The sequence below is a fragment of the Gopherus evgoodei genome, chromosome 2, assembly GCF_007399415.2.
Source record: "Gopherus evgoodei ecotype Sinaloan lineage chromosome 2, rGopEvg1_v1.p, whole genome shotgun sequence".
NCBI classification, from domain to species: Eukaryota; Metazoa; Chordata; order Testudines; family Testudinidae; genus Gopherus; species Gopherus evgoodei.
In genome coordinates this window covers 6,912,007-6,930,157 of record NC_044323.1, presented here as the reverse complement: position 1 = coordinate 6,930,157, position 18,151 = coordinate 6,912,007, and the positions used below count along the sequence as shown (strand labels likewise).

General features: G+C 42.4%; 1 protein-coding gene across 21 annotated transcripts in view; it reads right to left on the bottom strand.

Annotated features, from left to right (window-relative positions):
* OBSCN (obscurin, cytoskeletal calmodulin and titin-interacting RhoGEF) overlaps window positions 1-18,151 on the bottom strand; it is a 305,008-nt gene that overhangs the window by 27,028 nt on the left and 259,829 nt on the right. For all 21 annotated transcript variants that reach the window (XM_030549887.1, XM_030549891.1, XM_030549889.1 and 18 more), the window contains 12 exons: window positions 14,850-14,962; window positions 14,384-14,496; window positions 12,646-12,814; window positions 12,188-12,269; window positions 8,720-8,920; window positions 6,847-6,907; window positions 4,897-4,974; window positions 4,584-4,756; window positions 3,599-3,625; window positions 2,824-2,976; window positions 1,348-1,393; window positions 521-598 (listed from right to left, as the gene is read on the bottom strand). In XM_030549887.1, the coding sequence (XP_030405747.1) occupies window positions 521-598; window positions 1,348-1,393; window positions 2,824-2,976; window positions 3,599-3,625; window positions 4,584-4,756; window positions 4,897-4,974; window positions 6,847-6,907; window positions 8,720-8,920; window positions 12,188-12,269; window positions 12,646-12,814; window positions 14,384-14,496; window positions 14,850-14,962 (1,294 nt within the window). The remainder of the gene's footprint in view (window positions 1-520; window positions 599-1,347; window positions 1,394-2,823; window positions 2,977-3,598; window positions 3,626-4,583; window positions 4,757-4,896; window positions 4,975-6,846; window positions 6,908-8,719; window positions 8,921-12,187; window positions 12,270-12,645; window positions 12,815-14,383; window positions 14,497-14,849; window positions 14,963-18,151) is intronic.

Genomic DNA, 18,151 nt, shown 5'->3' with positions numbered 1-18,151 from the left:
GAAAGGTCATTGAGTCCAGCCCCCTGCCTTTACTAGCAGGACCAAGTACTGATTTGTGTCCCAGATCCCAAAATGGCCCCCTCTAGAATTGAACTCACCACCCTGGGTTTAGCAAGCCAATGCTCAAACCACTGAGCTATCCCTCCCCCTCATTTTGTGCATCAAAGCACAGAAAGTCTTTTTGTAGATTACGAGACAAGTCATCTAACATTCAGAAGTCATTGGTGACTCAGTGTCTTTACTCATTGTCCGGAAGCGGCTTCCCTCTTTCAGTGCCATGGGCTGGATCATGCCACAGAAGGCAGAACACTGGTGAGAGCTGGAAGACCTGTATTTTTTCAGCCTGGATACCTTATTTTTGCCACATCCACTAAACCTTTTCCCTGTGACTGTATTCCTTTCTCAGAGGCACACCAAAGAGACCTCGGCTGCACACCTGGCACTTGTGCTGCAGTCTCGAAGAGACCTTTTAAAAAAAATAGCTAGACAGAAAGAGCAAAATAGACTGAGGTCTGCTGACCTGCCACTTGCTTCGAGCCACAATGAACTTCAGCTGTTTTGTGTTAATAAAATGAGCTTCTTCTAGTGGGAGATTACGCTGTAAAAAAGAAGAATGAGGGAAAAAAACACTGGTCACAAAATCTCAATGACACTTTCAATGGCATTTGTTAAGATTTAGAAACACAAATATATAGGACTAAAAGAGGCCTCCTGGGTCATCAAATCCAGTCCTCTGTACTGTAGGAAACCCCTTCCTATAATCCTGGTTAGATTTCACTCTCCGGGGGACACAGCATATTTTAATTCAAGGAAGAGTCCTGTTGTTTAACTGCAATTGGCCAAATCTTGAAATCCTTATTTAGTGTTGGCTCTGTCTCCCATTGTGGACCAATCTGAAGACATTTTGAACAAATTTCCTGTGAGACCAGAATCAGGCCCTCATCATATATATATACACAGACACAGTATCAAGGACTGCAGGTTCCAAACCCAGGGTCACAGGGCGCTTAGCCTCTAGGCCTTGGCTACACTGGCACTTTACAGCGCTGCAACTTTCGTGCTCAGGGGTATGAAAAAACACCCCCCGAGCGCTGCAAGATACAGCGCTGTAAAGCCTTAGTGTAATCAGTGCCGCAGCGCTGGGAGCACGGCTCCCAGCGCTGCAAGCTACACCCGTAGAGGATGTGGTTTACGTGCAGCGCTGGGAGAGAGCGCTCCGACCACACTCACACTTCAAAGCGCTGCAGCGGCAGCGCTTTGAAATTTCAAGTGTAGCCATACCCATAGAGAGAAACACAGTTGCTAGCTGACTGGGAGAGAGATTGGGTGAAATCCAAACAAACTTACCAAGAACCAGTCGTGTGAGAGACATTCCAAAGCACTAGGTCTGGCTCTGATGATAGAAGAGATACACATTTCAGCTGTCATCATCAGCATGACAAACCCAAAGGGATGTAGCTTTCTTGCAGATCAAGTGCCACCCAGATGGCTCTCTAGCTAGGGCCTTAAGACAGCTGAGCTGGAAGTCACTTTAAACAATACCAGCAACAATGCCCTTTACCAGCCAGGTTCTGTTATGGGGCAGTAAAGCCAAACAGCCAACCAGAATGATCCCTTTTAAGCCATTTTTTTCTCCTAAACATTAAAACACGTCTTCTCTTTCAACCTATTGTATGTTTCCCAATGCTCAGACTTCCCGCAGGTCCCTCAAGTCAGGGACCCTGGAAGTTACCACAGCATTCTACAGGGCCTGCACTGCCTTCCTTCATGATACCGAAGGGGAAGGCCGCGTTTCATGGGTTTACACTGCACCTGACTCAAGTCTCTGCAGTTCAGTCTTTCCCAAAACAGAAATGACTGACTTGTTTCTAATAAGGAAGGCTGCAATACAGGTCACAGAGGGCGCTTTTAACAGTGGTTAGTCTTCCACACTGGTAGCTATTTGGGATCAGGCCCTCTCAGAGGTCCAGAGAGACCTGGGCCACTTCCAGCTTTTGAGGCCCCTCACCATAATAAAAATAAAAAATGATGACACATGAAAACAAAATAAGGCACCAAAAAAAGCGTGAGACATAATTTGAAGGGGTTTTTTATTTAACAAATGCTTTTCTAACCTTTTTCTTTGCAAAAAAATGTATGTCTTTTACCAAATCACATCTCTTATTTGCTTAAATGTGCAGCTCTACGCTGAGAGTGTGTGTCACATTTTGCATAAAAACAAGTTGCAAAACTTATCAAATGCCAAAAAATTAACAAGTGTCTAAATTTGAAGCCTCCTTTGAGCTTGAGGCCCAGGTTAAATGGCCCTCCTGCCCCTCCTCTGACTGGCCCTGTTCGGGATAAGCCTAAACTATGGAGGCACCAGTCATGCAGAGCAGAAAATGAAGCTCCCAGTTTCTTGTCTTCTCTCATGCTTGGAACATTATTATTATTTAGCTGCGTTCCAGAACAACCTAATTAACGTGGTATGCTATTCTATTTAGGTTCTTACATTGCCGTCGTCACCATAGTAACCAACTTCTCTTTCAAACAATTTCTGAACACCCACCTGTGTAATAACATCAAGACACATTGCTCACTTGATATACACATTCTTATCTTTCGATTATAAACTCTTCAGGGTAGTTTTCTGGTGACTATATAAATATGGATTTGAACCCAGCTGCCTTCAGAGGTGAAAGGCTGATATACTAACTGACCATACCAACTTGTCCAAATTTTGTACTTCTCACAGTGAAGGTAGGTCTGATTTGCTGAGAATTGGCAGCTTATCCCACAAACATCTGGTACAATATTTTTGGAAAACAATTGAAATGTACTCACTCAGGTGAGAGCTGTAAAACCTGTCTGATAAAATCCTTCGCTTCTTCACTTAGGTGAACAAAGTCAGGGATAGTCCATGAAACTGTCCCATTCTGGATATTTAGAAGGGTTGCTCTGTCATTTTCCCCAGCAAATGGAGACTTGCAGGTTAAGCTTATTGTATTAACATTATAAAATAAAAGGAGACATGATTTGTCAGAATTTGATTGCTGCTCAACCCTCCAAAAGCACAAATGCATGACAAAGCTTTTAAAATGAGAGGCAGATTCAAAATGAGAGATGCACAGCACGTGTAATAATATTTGCACTTTGATAACATCCAGCCAAGGTTTGCAAAGCACTTTGCAAAATTATTGATCCTCATTTTACAGATAAGGCATCTGAAGAACAGAAAAATTAAAGGTTTGATTTTCAAAACCGCCCTTGCAACTTAGCTATGTAATCGTGGACCCATGCCTTTACATTAGGGAAGGCCAAAATATGTGTCCATAAGATTGTATGGGTCATTGTGAAATACTTAACCCAAAGCTATGAACTGACGGTTACTGACTATAATATTCATAGAAGCTGTCAGCTCTTTGGAACAGGGACATCATCTTTAGAACTGAAAGAGCTTAGCATGCTGTTGGTAACATACACATTAAATATATTACTACTTAACAATCATCACAACCTCACTCTTTACTCACTCAAAACTCCTACTAAAGTCATTGGAAGTTTTACCTGAATCAGGATTAAGGAAAGCTAAATAGGACCCTTAAAGCAGATTGTTTACCTTAAATAGCTGATGACTCCAGCAGCCCTGAGAAGAAAAGAAACATACTTATATCAGACAGATGTCCTTGCTTCTCCCCCTACCTCACCATATAGCTTCCTTCATTTCAAGTGACAATAATCCAAATAACTGTACAATAGGATCCTCTTTACCTGCCCTGTAAGGATTAGCTTTTTAAAGGCAAATTCTAATTGTTCCTTTTTGCATTAGTCCTGATTTTTCTTTTAAACCCAAGCACAGGAAACAATTCTGCACAATTTATTTAAAGGTGACAGGAAGGATTTTGAAAAAATTAGGTTTGTGTGCATTTTTTTTTCTTTATTAGGGATAAAGAAGAAATGTGTTAATTTTTATTTATTATTTTTTTACTGTAAATGTATCAGGAACGTCAATTCTGGCTTCACCTGGCTTTGCTGGACTACCTACCGGATGTCTCTTAAACACAGATTTTGTTGTATAGTTTCCCATTAGCGTTTAATACATTTTATCAAAAACAGAAAAAAATCAGAGTTCTTAACATTCTGGCTCAAGTCCCCTTATCCTCTAAATTACTCAACTTTCATTTTTAACTCTATGTTGTCTCTGTCATTGTACCAGTTCTGCAGAAAAGCACTGGTAGAAATTCCCCTACCATCCATTAAAAAAAAACCAATGCTTCTTTATACTGCATAAATAGATTACAAGCCCAATTTCTTTACCTCTTCAAGCAATTAGCCAGATGTTGCATTGGAAATATTTTGTATATGATCAACACGGGATATTTCTACATATCAGACATTCAGTACTACACCATGACTTCAGCAGAACTGAGGATGCTTAGCAACTCACAAGATAAGGCCCTTCCACAGCAAAATTAAAATACATACATGTTTGAAATGTGTTTAGCCCTCTACAGTACATGTTCTCAATGTATCAATCAATTCACCCTGAAGCCCCAAAGTTATGTTGTTTGGTGCTATAACTTTTTTTAAAAGTGACAATTTACCAAATATCAGATGCTTTTGACACCGGTGACTGAGAGATAATTTCTGGGGAGACAAACTCTGGAGACCCGTATTTGCTGTACTGAGGCTCAGATGGATTTATCTTTTGAGCAAACCCAAAGTCACAGATCTTAATGTCTTCTCTTTCAGGATAAACCATCAGGATATTTGGAGGCTAATGAATCAGAAAACATGGAGAACGTTTATTTGCAAAAATAAGTAAATCTTTAACATATAGTCTGACTAAAGCACATCAGTCTCCTGACCTACAAGCTATAATGGCTAAGATAAGGTGGATTTTCCTTTGCGGGTTACCTTAATATCCAAGTGAAGTACATTATGGTCATGGAGATAGCTGAGTCCTTCCAAAAGTTGCTTGATGTATAATTTGACCTTAAAAATCAAAATCAATTACAAAATATTTTCATTTGAATAGTACGGTGGGTCTACTTAAAATTTTAATTCAGATTTCAGAGGGATTACCAATTCCAGAAATATTCTTTGTAAGTAATATGGGGAATACAGCTTGAACCAATTGTTAAGGCTGACTGGAAAACAATTCCATTTTGTGAAAAGTTTCCAGGTTTCAAAAGTTGTTTTCCTTCCAGTGCAGATTAAAAATGAGACTTCTTGAAATTTTTCACAAAAAACCCCACAAGCCATATGAGAAAAAGCTCCAGCCACCCCAGAAGAGCCAAAAACCCAATGAAGGGGGAGGGATAGCTCAATGGTTTGAGCACTGGCTTGCTAAACCCAGGGTTATGAGTTCAATCCTTGAGGGGGCCATTTAGGGATCTGGGGCAAAAATCTGTCTGGGGATTGGTCCCCCTTTTAGCAGGGGGTTAGACAAGATGACTTCCTGAGGTCCCTTCCAACTCTGATATTCTATGATTATGGTACTCAGAGAGAGTACATGAACCTCAGCCTTCCACATTCCAGATCAGTGTCCTAACCTCTCATCCACTGGCAATTCTGGAGTGGGACCTGGATATGGACCTATCCCCACCAGTGAAATTCCATTCTAGATCTGAGAAATGGAGATATTTAGTGAAAAAACTTCCAACCAGCTCTAATGGTACCACCTCTACAAAAAGGAATACACTTTTTAAGTGAGACTATTTTATGTGAAACCTACGGGGAACGAAACATTAGAACATGGAATTCAGACACAACAGCTAAGGGTATGTCTACATAGCCCATTGCAACAAGCCTCCCAGCACAGGTTGGGCTACAGGGCTCATACTAGCTCTAAAAATAGCTGTGCAGACAGCACTTTGTAGTTGCAGCTCCTTCTGGATCGTGGGCTCTGAAGCCAATCCCCATTTCCTAGTCTTACAAGTTTCTTGATCAAGGCTTGGGGGCTTGCTGGCATGGGCTGCACAGACAAACCCTAAATGGTCCCTTCCACACCAGAGTTTTCCAGATATTAGGAAGCCTGAGCTTTACAAACAGAGACACACTTAACAGGAGATATGAACACCCCCAAACTTTGGGGGAAATTCCAATTCAGATTTCAACATTACATCACAGGCCCTTGTCTAACACAGTTCGTTTGGTTTGTGTAGACCAGGAAAACACATTTTTAAGTAGCGTTAGAAAGCCATTTTTTAGACCAGGCACAGATCCTAATATGAGTAAAATTTCGCTGTGGGTGGGGATTTAATATCCAGGGCCAGTGACAAGGTAATTTAGCCTTGCCTCTACAGTTTTATCTGATGTTTCCTCTAAGACCTGAGAAAAATAAAAGCAGCCATTGAAATGTAGGAGACTTGTGTTCCAGAACAAGACAGACTACGGGGTTTTTATATTTTGAGCTAGAATGGTCTGTAAAAATTCAGAGGATACCATCTCAGTTCTTGGCTTGTGGAGCACCAGGAGGTAAAGAAAAAAACAATCCCTAGTGAACATGAAATTATTACACATGTAAGCTACATGATAGAAGTTGTGGTGTGGGAAAGTGGTAGTGTTACGGAGACAATATGTTCTTGGGTCTAACAAGGAAATATAAAATTTAGCTGAGCACATGTTTATCATCAAAAGCCCTCAGCTTCTCATTTTATTCTGTTGAGAAGCTATCACTGTGAATGCAAGTTTCAGGGTGGGCACTTAATTCATTCTGGCTTGACGGATATCACATGTTTCTGAGATAGTCCCTATATTCAAAATGGATAGTATAAATAAAACGGCCATATTCTGTAGAACCAGAATGAATTTTGGAGTGCACCTATCGTACTTTGAAATTTTAAAATGAGAAGAAATTGGTACCTCTGCTTCAGTAACAACACTCTTCCTAAATAAACGGTCCAAGAGCTCCTCACTGGAGCACCTAGCAAGGATATTAAGGAAAACAAAGACCATTGGTTTATTATCATCATTTACTAACATTCTGCAACAAATACAATCTTTTACAATAAAAAAGAACAGATCCCAGAGGGCAGCATATCCTTGGTGATGTTAAATCCTCTCTCTTTGCCAGGAATTGTCTGAAGGTCTGTTATAAAAGTCAGGATGAGCACTACCCTGACATCCGGTGGTGAATTGTAGAGAGTGTGGAAAGAATTTCAGGAATTGCATTGGCATCCACCCCCCACTTAGTATAACCCCACAGCAGCTTGGGATGGTGATTTTAACAGCTCTGGGATCCCCAATTTCTTTGTTATTGGGGCAGAAAAAAAAAGTTTGTCACCCTGATTGTGTGAATGGGGAGCTGTGGGACTGCTTTGTGACAGAAATGACTCAACCTCAGTTGGGTGGTACTTGCTAAACATGGGACATGGGTTCCAAAACCCCATGAATTGAGAGAGTTTGGGGATTGGTGTGTGTACCTGATGGTATGGGTGCCTTTTGAGGGCCTGGAACACCAATTGCACATCCTCCTCTCTCCAATGTTAAAGGGTAGAGCTAATTTTTTATTCTATTAGGAGTCTATCTAGAGACTGCTGAGCTGAATTCATGTTGGGCCAATGGTGCACTAGCACCAGGGCTCCCCTACTAAGAGCTGAAATCACTGAAAGAGCTGAATTGAGATCATGGAGTGCTGTGTTAACTAGTGGGGGAGCCTGAAGACCTATTGTTAAGCGGCTGGCAGAGCAGAGCAGTTTGCAGAGTGTTGGAGCAGCCCATGGAACAGTGAGTGGAGTGAAGCGGTTTGCAGGGACAGCTGGTGTGGTGGAGCTGGTCGTGGTGAAAGCTGCAGCAGAACTCCATGGAGAGGCAGAGCAGTTGGCCCTGGCCCACGTAAGGTGCCCCTTAACACCTGGTGTGGACTTTCCCCTCCTTTCCACCCAGGCTGGGGGTGGGGGGTAACACTCTGCAGATAAACTCTCAAATTCTGGGTGGCACTGACCAGAGACTTTTGGGTTGTTGGACTTTGGGGTGATTGGACTTAAGACCCTAAGGGGAAAAGGACATTGCCAAACATACCTGGGGTTGGGTTTTTTTCCCTGCCCCAATAACAAAGAAATTGGGGATCCCAGAGCTGTTAAAATCACCATCCCAAGCTGCTGTGGGGTTATGCTAAGTGAGGGGTGGATGCCAATGCAATTCCTGAAATTCTTTCCACACTCTCTACAATTCACTACCAGCTGTCAGGGTAGCGCTCATCCTGACTCTGCTTACATAAAAAACCTCCAGTCCAGAAGGAGCTTGGGCAGTCCTCCTATGGGAAATGGTAAATTGAACCACTGAAAATCTTTGTTCCGTAAAAATTAAATGAAACCCATGGAATTAACAAGCTGCTTTGTGTTAAAATTATCCCATTAGACATGTTGGTTGATTGCTCCTCACCATCTTTCCTCTGTGCTTGCATACTGTCCATCTAGGCTATAATCCCATTGGGGCAGGAACTTCAGCTTTCACATATTTCAGTAAAGCGCTTTGGCACGATATAATCAATTAGTGCAAGAGGTATTTTTCTAAAACAGCTTTTTTTATTGTGAATCCACCCATCCTTTGTACTTATATGGCCCCCATTCCCATTGTCTCTGGGCAGCTTACAATCTTTAATATGTTTATGTTGTGCAAATATGTCCCTTTATCTCAGATGAAAAATATAAATGGTTATATTCATATTGACATGGGTTTCCCTTAACTGGCCCTCCCAGCATTATCTGAGAAAAAGAAGGGAAGAAAAGGATACAACTCCAAAATCAGAACCAAGGTTTTCCTTGTTTCAAATTCATCCAGCAGCTGGGCGATTTTATCATGGGAGAGCGTGGCTAGGATGTCTCTCTCTTGATAGGACTGGGTTCTCATTTTGCTTCGCAGAGGTATGAACTTGGCAGCACAGGATACTCTGTTCCCTTTATGCACAACGCGTTTCACAAAGCTGAAAGAGCCCCTGTACATAATCAAGAAATATACCACATTGAGGTTTTGCCCTGCATCATCCTGTATGTCAGATTCATGATGCTTGCATTCATTGTCTACCCCCATGCAATCCTCTCTCAAAGCCTCCCCTCCACATTCACCATAAACTCAGCCTAATGTAATGATCTGACTTTATTGTGTGTGAGATCATGTTTCCCTCTGCTGACTACCCACCCCCAAAACTGAACAGCCTGCTATTCACTGCCATTTAACAGTTACACCTTCAGCTCCAGTGTTAGGGACGTGTGCTGAAGGCGCCAGGTTCACTCTTGGTGGACAAACTTGGTGTCTGTAGGTACACATTCACGGGTCTGCCACACCAAGATAATGCCAAAATAACGTATTTGGGGCAAAATTCTGCCCTCCATTATAGCTGCACAGCCCCACTGAACTTAACAGGGTTGTACAAGTGTCAAAGCAAGTCAGTGGAATTGCACGGGTGTGACCAAAGGCAGAATTTGGCCTATCAACGCTGTTTTCTCTACATAGTAATACTTCACCCAACTTTGGGGTACATGCTGAGAGTGTTTTATTGTCCCTTCCACCCTTTATTAAAAATCTCAGGGAACACCCTGCCACATGGAGCAGGGATGACAATCCCAGCAACTCCCGTGCTTTAGACATGTCAAAACTTTACAAAACTGGGCACAGTTCTGCCCTCAGTTACTTGGGTATAAACCCACTGAAGTCAATGGTATTCAAGTGAAATCCAATGCAGTTGCATGCATAGAAGTGAAGGAAAAATGCAGAGCAGTGAACTTATACTGCACTTGTGGAAATCACTGGGATCCCACAATACCAAAGACATGGAATGAAATCCTGACTCCACTGAAGTCAATGGGAGTTTTATCATTGACTGCATCAGGACTAGGATATCAGCCATGGTTTTTACCATACTAACTACTGTATTGCAAAGTGGGCAAAAAGAAAAGGTGGGTCAAATTAAGTTCTGGCATAAGTGGGCTCAGCAAGAGAAGAAAGTCAACGAGAACTCTGCCCACTTGTGCCAAACCTGAATGCAGCCTGGATGCTTAACTAAAAATAGGAATGAATAAAACAAGATGTGAATAACAAAATAGGTGATAGCCTGGGGTGGTGCGCAGAATGTGTCGGGAAGGCCTCCACAATTCACTCAGGCCTCCTCTCAGAACTTAGGTGGTCACCCCACACTCAGGTTTCACAGCTCCTCACACCATCATGTATTCTGCTTCGTTTCTCCCATTAGCTGCATTATGCGAATTTTCCTGTGAGTGGAAGGGAAACACCTTCCCTGTCACAAGACTAGGATTAATACTGCTTCACGAACTGGCTACTCCTTTTCCCCCTTGCCCCTTGAAGAAAAGCTGTCCCCCCTCCCCTTTCCACTGGGACTCCATGGGGAGTAAAAGCAGCAAAGAATCCTGTGGCACCTTATAGACTAACAGACATTTTGGAGCATGAGCTTTCGTGGGTGAATACCCACTTCATCAGATGCATGCGGTGGAAATTTCCAGGGGCAGGTATATATATGCAGGCATGCTAGAGATAATGAGGTAGTTCAGTCAGGAAGGATGAGGCCCTGTTCTAGCAGCTGAGGTGTGAAAACCAAGGGAAGAGAAACTGGTTTTGTAATTGGCAAGCCATTCACAGTCTTTGTTTAATCCTGAGCTGATGGTGTCAAATTTGCAGATGAACTGAAGCTCAGCAGTTTCTCTTTGAAATCTGGTCCTGAAGGTTTTTGCTGCAGGATGGCCACCTTAAGGTCTGCTATAGTGTGGCCAGGGAGGTTGAATTGCTTTCCTACAGGTTTTTGTATATTGCTATTCCTAATGTCTGATTTGTGTCCGTTTATCCTTTTCCGTAGAGACTGTCCAGTTTGGCCGATGTACATAGCAGAGGCGCATTGCTGGCGTATATTATATTGGTGGATGTGCAGGTGAATGAACCGGTGATGGTGTGGCTGATCTGGTTAGGTCCTGTGATGGTGTCACTGGTGTAGATATGTGGACAGAGTTGGCATCGAGGTTTGTTGCATGGATTGGTTCCTGAGCTAAAGTTACTATGGTGCGGTGTGCAGTTACTGGTGAGAATATGTTTCAGGTTGGCAGGTTGCCTGTGGGCGAGGACTGGCCTGCCACCCAAGGCCTGTGAAAGTGTGGGATCATTGTCCAGGATGGGTTGTAGATCCCTGATGATGCATTGGAGAGGTTTTAGCTGGGGACTGTATGTGATGGCCAGTGGAGTCCTGTTGGTTTCTTTCTTGGGTTTGTCTTGCAATAGGAGGCTTCTGGGTACACGTCTGGCTCTGTTGATCTGTTTCCTTATTTCCTGGTGCGGGTATTCACCGGTTCATTCACCTGCACGTCCACCAATGTAATATATGCCATCATATGCCAGCAATGCCCCTCTGCTATGTACATCGGCCAAACTGGACAGTCGCTACGGAAAAGGATAAACGGACACAAATCAGACATTAGGAATGGCAATATACAAAAACCTGTAGGAGAACACTTCAACCTCCCTGGCCACACTATAGCAGACCTTAAGGTGGCCATCCTGCAGCAAAAAACCTTCAGGACCAGATTTCAAAGAGAAACTGCTGAGCTTCAGTTCATCTGCAAATTTGACACCATCAGTTCAGGATTAAACAAAGACTGTGAATGGCTTGCCAATTACAAAACCAGTTTCTCCTCCCTTGGTTTTCACACCTCAACTGCTAGAACAGGGCCTCATCCTCCCTGACTGAACTACCTCATTATCTCTAGCTTGCCTGCATATATATACCTGCCCCTGGAAATTTCCACCACATGCATCTGATGAAGTGGGTATTCACCCACGAAAGCTCATGCTCCAAAACGTCTGTTAGTCTATAAGGTGCCACAGGACTCTTTGCTGCTTTTACAGATCCAGACTAACACAGCTACCCCTCTGATACATGAGGAGTGAGATACCCAAGCTGTTCCTAATCTGGTATACTTCCACTGCAATGGAATGTGTCCTCCCTTTTTACTGCATATGCCTTCAAACGTCCATGTCTTGGAGACCCTCTTCATGGTCAAGTGAGGGATACAAATTCTTCAGGAGTGCAGTAGTCCTGGTTCCATGCTCTGGCCAGATAGCAGGGATAGAAGCCCCCTTCCTTAGAGTTTGTGGAGCCTGCTGACTTTAGATCAATAGTTCTCTACATCTTAAAAGAGATCAGACAGGCATTTATACATTCTCCTGCAAGGATGTTTTAAAAGTGAAAAATCACACTTACCTTCCTATCTCCTGCTTCACCTCATAGAAGGAATGGAGTTTTCTTCGGGTGCTCTGTTTCTTGGTCACTTGGTCTTTCTTGGCTTTGGAAACCAAAGAAAAAGTTAGTAGTAGTGTTCAGACAACACGGCCATGGCACAACATGGAAAACAATCATGCTGACAATGTTCTGCGGGAAATAATAGGATCCATTTTTCTAAGCTTCTGTTTAGAATTAGGCTATTGAAGGTGTTTGGCACCATAAACATAGGGGCCCAGATTCTCAGCTGGTGTAAATAGCATTTCTAGACAGTACACCACAAACCAAGTCTTAGAGTGGCTCCAGCTAGCGAGGTGCTAATAACCCTGGAATATGCCCCCAGAAGCCTAAGCATCAGACACAAGTCAGCACCCCACAGTTGTGGATGTGGCCATATGGCCAGGGGGAGCCAATACATCAAACCTAAGAAATGAAGTTACCCTCATGTACAACGAGCTCTGCTTTGCACAAGACCTCCCCTCCTGCATTTTTGGCAATGCAGGTATAGATGCCACCATCTTCTGGGGCAGCTTTGTCCAGGACCAAACAGTATGTTGTGCCTTCTTTCACTTGATGGATCCTGTTGCTGTCAGTCAACAAGGAATTATCCTGGAAAAATGTGACACTACTTCAGTATTAAAGTGTCAGGGTGAAATAGTTACTGGTACACTGCAAGGATTTAGATCAGTGATACTCAGACCTCAGGAGCCAAATTAGAGATCAACATTACCCAAAAGAGCCATACTAGTGTGAATTCATTGTTTCATTTATTCTCTCTCATAGATATATGCTTTATTCTCACAGGAAATAAGTAAATAATTTAGTGCAAGTTGATAAATTAATCGGTTAATAACATACTAAAAGCATCCTGATTGGTCAATAACTTAGATTGGTTATAATTAAATCACACGGTGTTTTAATATCATGTGCTGCAAAGAGCTGCAGGAGACACATTAAAGAGCCTCTTGCAGCTGGAAAGCCTTAGTCTGAGTATCACCGATGTAGGTAGAACAACAGTAGTTAAAATGGAGATCTACTGTGCACTTAGAATATAGAAGTTGTTTATATTCCAGAGAAAATTTTCTATGCCCTGGTACTAATACTCTGTTGTCAATAGCAACTTGGACAGAGTAAACCCAGCGCAGATAAAATAAGCATGAACTCAAACCTTTGCCTAAAAATCTAAATCTGAAACCTTTTTTTAAAACTCCCAACTTCTCGGTTTTAGCCAAGACCAAAAGCAGAAATACCACAAAAAAGGTGGAGAACTCAGTATTGTCCATTTATTACCAAATAGTAATGGAAGTCTTATAATACAGGCTTTTTGTGTGAGATTTCCAGCTCAATTTCAAGACCAAAAAGTCAGGATAAGCAGGGGTTTAGTGGTTAGAGTAGAGGATTAGGAATCAAGACTCCTGGGTTCTATTTCTTATTCTGACACTAGCTTCCTTTGTTCTCTTGGGTAAACTTCTTAATCTCCCTGTGTCTCTTTTCCCATTTGTAAAATGGGGATTCTTTTTACCTGATTCCTAGGGGTGTTGTGAGCCTTAATTAATAACTGCAAAGTTCTTGAGATCCCAGGATGAAGGTGCAGTAGATGTATAAATTATTATCATTAACACAGTAAAAATCTGCTGTTGTGCGAGTCTTCTGGAAGCCTGACAGCCATAGTCCAGCAATGTCAGCTGTATCTCTGTGACAATGGGAAGACGTTTCCCGTTTTGTACTACTGGTTCATTCTCAGTTAATGGCAATGACCTTTACAAGCCCACTTCTGACTCACAGGAGCTAGGAAGAAGCCTCCTCTATGGCCAGGTTATTCCATAATTTCCCAGTCCCACTTTGTGTCTTGCACCTTCCTCTGAAGCAGCTGTACTAGATGAGATGGAGCACTGGTCTGACCCAGCCCAGCAATTTCTATGTCCCTATATTTGTATTATTCCTTAATTGACTTAACAATCAGACGTTTTAACCTTGGAGGTTCATCACCCTGCCTGCAAATAAGACCAGCCATTCTCGGCCCAATGATAAATACAGGAGGCTATTTGAGCCTATTATGGCTGGGAAAAAAGTCCCTTATGGCCAATTGTTTTCTAACTTCTCCGTTATTTGTTAATTTCTCTTCACACCATTCCTTTCTGTGGCACTCATCCGCTATGGGAAATATCCTCTACCTACCTTATACCATGCAATAGTAGGCTGGGGATTTCCTTCAATAACTGCATGAAATTTGGCAAGCTCCCCAGACTGAACCTTCACATCCTCAATGGTCACTTGCATAAATGGCGGGCCTGGGGAGACAAAAGGGTTTACACTGCTTAAAAGAGAGCTCAGTTATGTTAGGATCAAGCTGGGGATCAGCAAGCGGGAGTTACGATTACGTTGTGTGAGCTGCTCAAAGTATTGCCAACCCAAGAGGCCCCCAAAGTCACGTGATTGGCTTAAAAACCACGAGGTTTAAAAAATAATACATCTGCACTTCTTTTTATTGGCTTTTGACCCTTTAGGCTTCCAGTTTTCAAGCTCACCTGAGCTGGAGCTTTAAGAAAGCCACCAAATATTGTGATAAATTTGCAGCTGTTGGCAAAACAATGAGACGACCATGGGAACCGAGACAGAAGGGTAAAACGATGCAATTTCTTACTTGCTGCGCTCTTCTCCTCTGTTTTATAAACGCAGGTTCTTTCTGTGGTCTCAATATAAATTTGACTCTGGACATCCCAGACCACGTCTGCTCCCTCCGTGACTGCTGATGTTCTTGTCACATAAACCAAGAGGCAGAGTCATTACCCAGACAGTCTTCACCTCAGACAATAATAAGCAGGGCCTACAATGCAACTTAACAGACCAGACCACAGCATCCTCAGATGCCTCGCACTCACTGACTCACTCTCATAATGACATGTTAAAAGACATCCCCACCAGCTGGAGTATAGAATAATTGTAATCAGAGCCAAGTGGTGCTACCGTTATTCACTGATCATGGACATTTTAGGATATAAATTATGGCAGAGAAAAACCCTGCTTTGTTTTGTCCCTGGCACAAACATAATCAGCTACAACATAAATGTGTTTTGAAACTCTAGCTGCTCTGTTCTCCCTGCAATCAGGGATGGCTCCAGGTACCAGCATGCCAAGCGCGTGCTTGGGGTGGCAAGCCACTGCGGGCGCTCTGCTGGTCGCTGCGAGTGCGGCAGGCAGGCTGCCTTCGGCGGCTTGCCTGCGGGAGGTCCACCGAAGACGCGGGATCAGCAGACACGCCGTGGGACCAGCGGATCCTCCGCAGGCAAGCCGCTGAAGGCAGCCTGCCTGCCATGCTTGGGCCGGCAAAATGCCTAGAGCCACCCCTGCCTGCAATGTGCATTCATGTCTCCAAATACAAGCAATGAATTTCACACACATGAAACAGAAGGGATAATACAGCCTTTTAGGATTATATTTTGCCATTGTTCTGGGTGTTTAACTACCAGTAAGATCAATATTTACTTAAAACCGATTCCAGGATAGTTTTGATTTGGGGACTTAACTACTCCCCGTGTAGTGTACCTCTCCACTCTCCTCTGTCTTGTTGACATATGACAAACTTGCACAACACTTTAAAGATCATACTAAACCCCAGTAACAGTAATGGGGGATTCGATTATTAGAAATATCTATACTCTCTAGTTGGGTGATGACCAGGAGAACGGCATGGTAAATTGCCTGCTTGTGTGAAGACTGGGGACCTCTCAAGACATTTGGAAAGCCAGTGGTTGTGGTACATGTAGGTACCAATGAAAAAGGGAAACATAGGAGGAGAGAACCTGGAGGCCAAATTTAGGCTGTTTCCCGCAGCTCCAGTTAGCTGGGAATGGCAAGCCACGGCCACTGGGAGCTGCGGGGTGGGCGTGCCTGCGAATGGTCAATGTAAACAAAATGTCTTGCATCCCGCCAGTGGATTACCCTGATGGGCTGCGTACCGAAGGTTGCAGACTCTTGCTCTATAGCCTACTAAAGAGGAGAGGATAGAAGTTAATAAAGTACAGGTAGGAACTGAAGAAAAAGTCAAACAAAGAGTGTCCCATTCAATTATATTGCACGAGGCAAATAACTAAATATTGACAAATTTTATAAGTGCTTGTTTACAAATGCTAGATGTCTAAACACTAAGATGGACAAACTTGAATGCCTCATATTAAATGAAGATATTGATAGAACAGGCATCACATAAATTTGGTGGAACTGTGATAATCAATGGGACAGAATAATACCAGGATGCAAAATACATAGTAATGGTAGGGTTGGTCACACTGGTGGGGAAGTGGCCTCTAGACATAAAAGAAAACAGAGTCAAATATAGTAAAGATCTTAAATGAATCCAACTGTACCACAGAACGTCTACAGATAGAAATTCTATGCTTGAGTAATTACAGCATGGCCATAGGAACATACTACTGACAATCTGACCAGAATGATGACGGTGACTGTGAAATGCTCAGGGAGATTAAAGAAACAAAAACAGAAAACTCAGTACTAATGGGAGATTTCAATTATCCCCATATTGTCTATACAGGTTACCTCAGGAAGGATGCAGAGATAAAATTTTTATACACCGTTAATGATTGTTTCGCAGAGCAGCTAGTCCTGGAATCCACAAGGGGAGAGGCAATTCTTGATTCAGTCCTAAGTGGTGCACAGGATCTGATCCAAGAGGTGAATATATCTGAATCACTCAGTAGTATCAACCATAATGTAATTAAATTTAACATACTTTCAGGGAGAAAACTACCAAAGAAACCCATCACAGCAGAATTTAACTTCAAAAAAGGGAACTACACAAAAACGAGGATGCTAGTAAAATAGAAACTAAAAAGAACAGTTACAAGAGTGAAATGCCTGCAAGATGCATGTAAACTACACTTCTACCTCGATATAACGCTGTCCTCGGGAGCCAAAAAATCTTACCAGGTCATAGGTGAAACTGGGTTATATCGAACTGGAGTGCACAGCTCCATGCCCCCCCGAAGCGCTGCTTTACTGCGTGATATCCGAATTCGTGTTATGTCAGGTCGTGTTATATCGGGGTAGCAGTGTATTTTAAAACACCACGATAGAGGCTCAAACTATATGTATACCCAAAATGAAAAAAAAAAAAAGCCAGAGGACCAAAAAAGTGACACTGGGTCTAACCAAGAGAGTAGAAGATGTGGTTAATAACTGGAAGTCAAATCCTACTGGGAAAAATAGAAAGGAGTATAAACTCTTGCAAGTATAAAAACATAATTAGGTAGGCCAAAAAAAGAATTTGAAGAACAACTAGCAAAAGACACAAAAACTAACAGCAATTTTTTTAAAGTATATCAGAAGCAGGAAGCCCGCCAAACAATCACTGGGGCCACTGGATAACGGAGGTGCTAAAAAAGCACTCGAGGAAGATAAGGCCATTGCAGAGAAGCTAAATGAATTTTGTGCATGAGTCTTCATTGCAAAAGATATGAGGGAGATTCCCACATCTGAGCCATTCTTTTTAGGTGATAAATCTGAGGAACTGTCCCACATTGAGATGTCAGTAGGAGGAGGTCTTGGAACAAACTGATATATTAAACAGTAATAAATCACAAGAACCAGATGGTATTCACCCAAGAGTTCTGAAGGAATTCAGATACAAAATTGCAGAACTACTAACTGTGGTATGTAACCTATGCTTAAAACAGCCAACCAGATGACTACAGGATAGTAATGTAATGCTGATTTTAAAATAAGACTTCAGAGGTGATCCTAGCATGCCAGTACAGCTAAATTCAATACTAGGCAAGTTGGTTGAAATTATAGTAAAGAACAAAATTATCACATATATATGAATACTGTATGTTGGAGAAGAGTCAACATGGCTTTTGTAAAAGGAAATCAAGACTCACCACTCTATTAGAATTCTTTCAGAGAAACAACAAACATGTGGACAAAGGT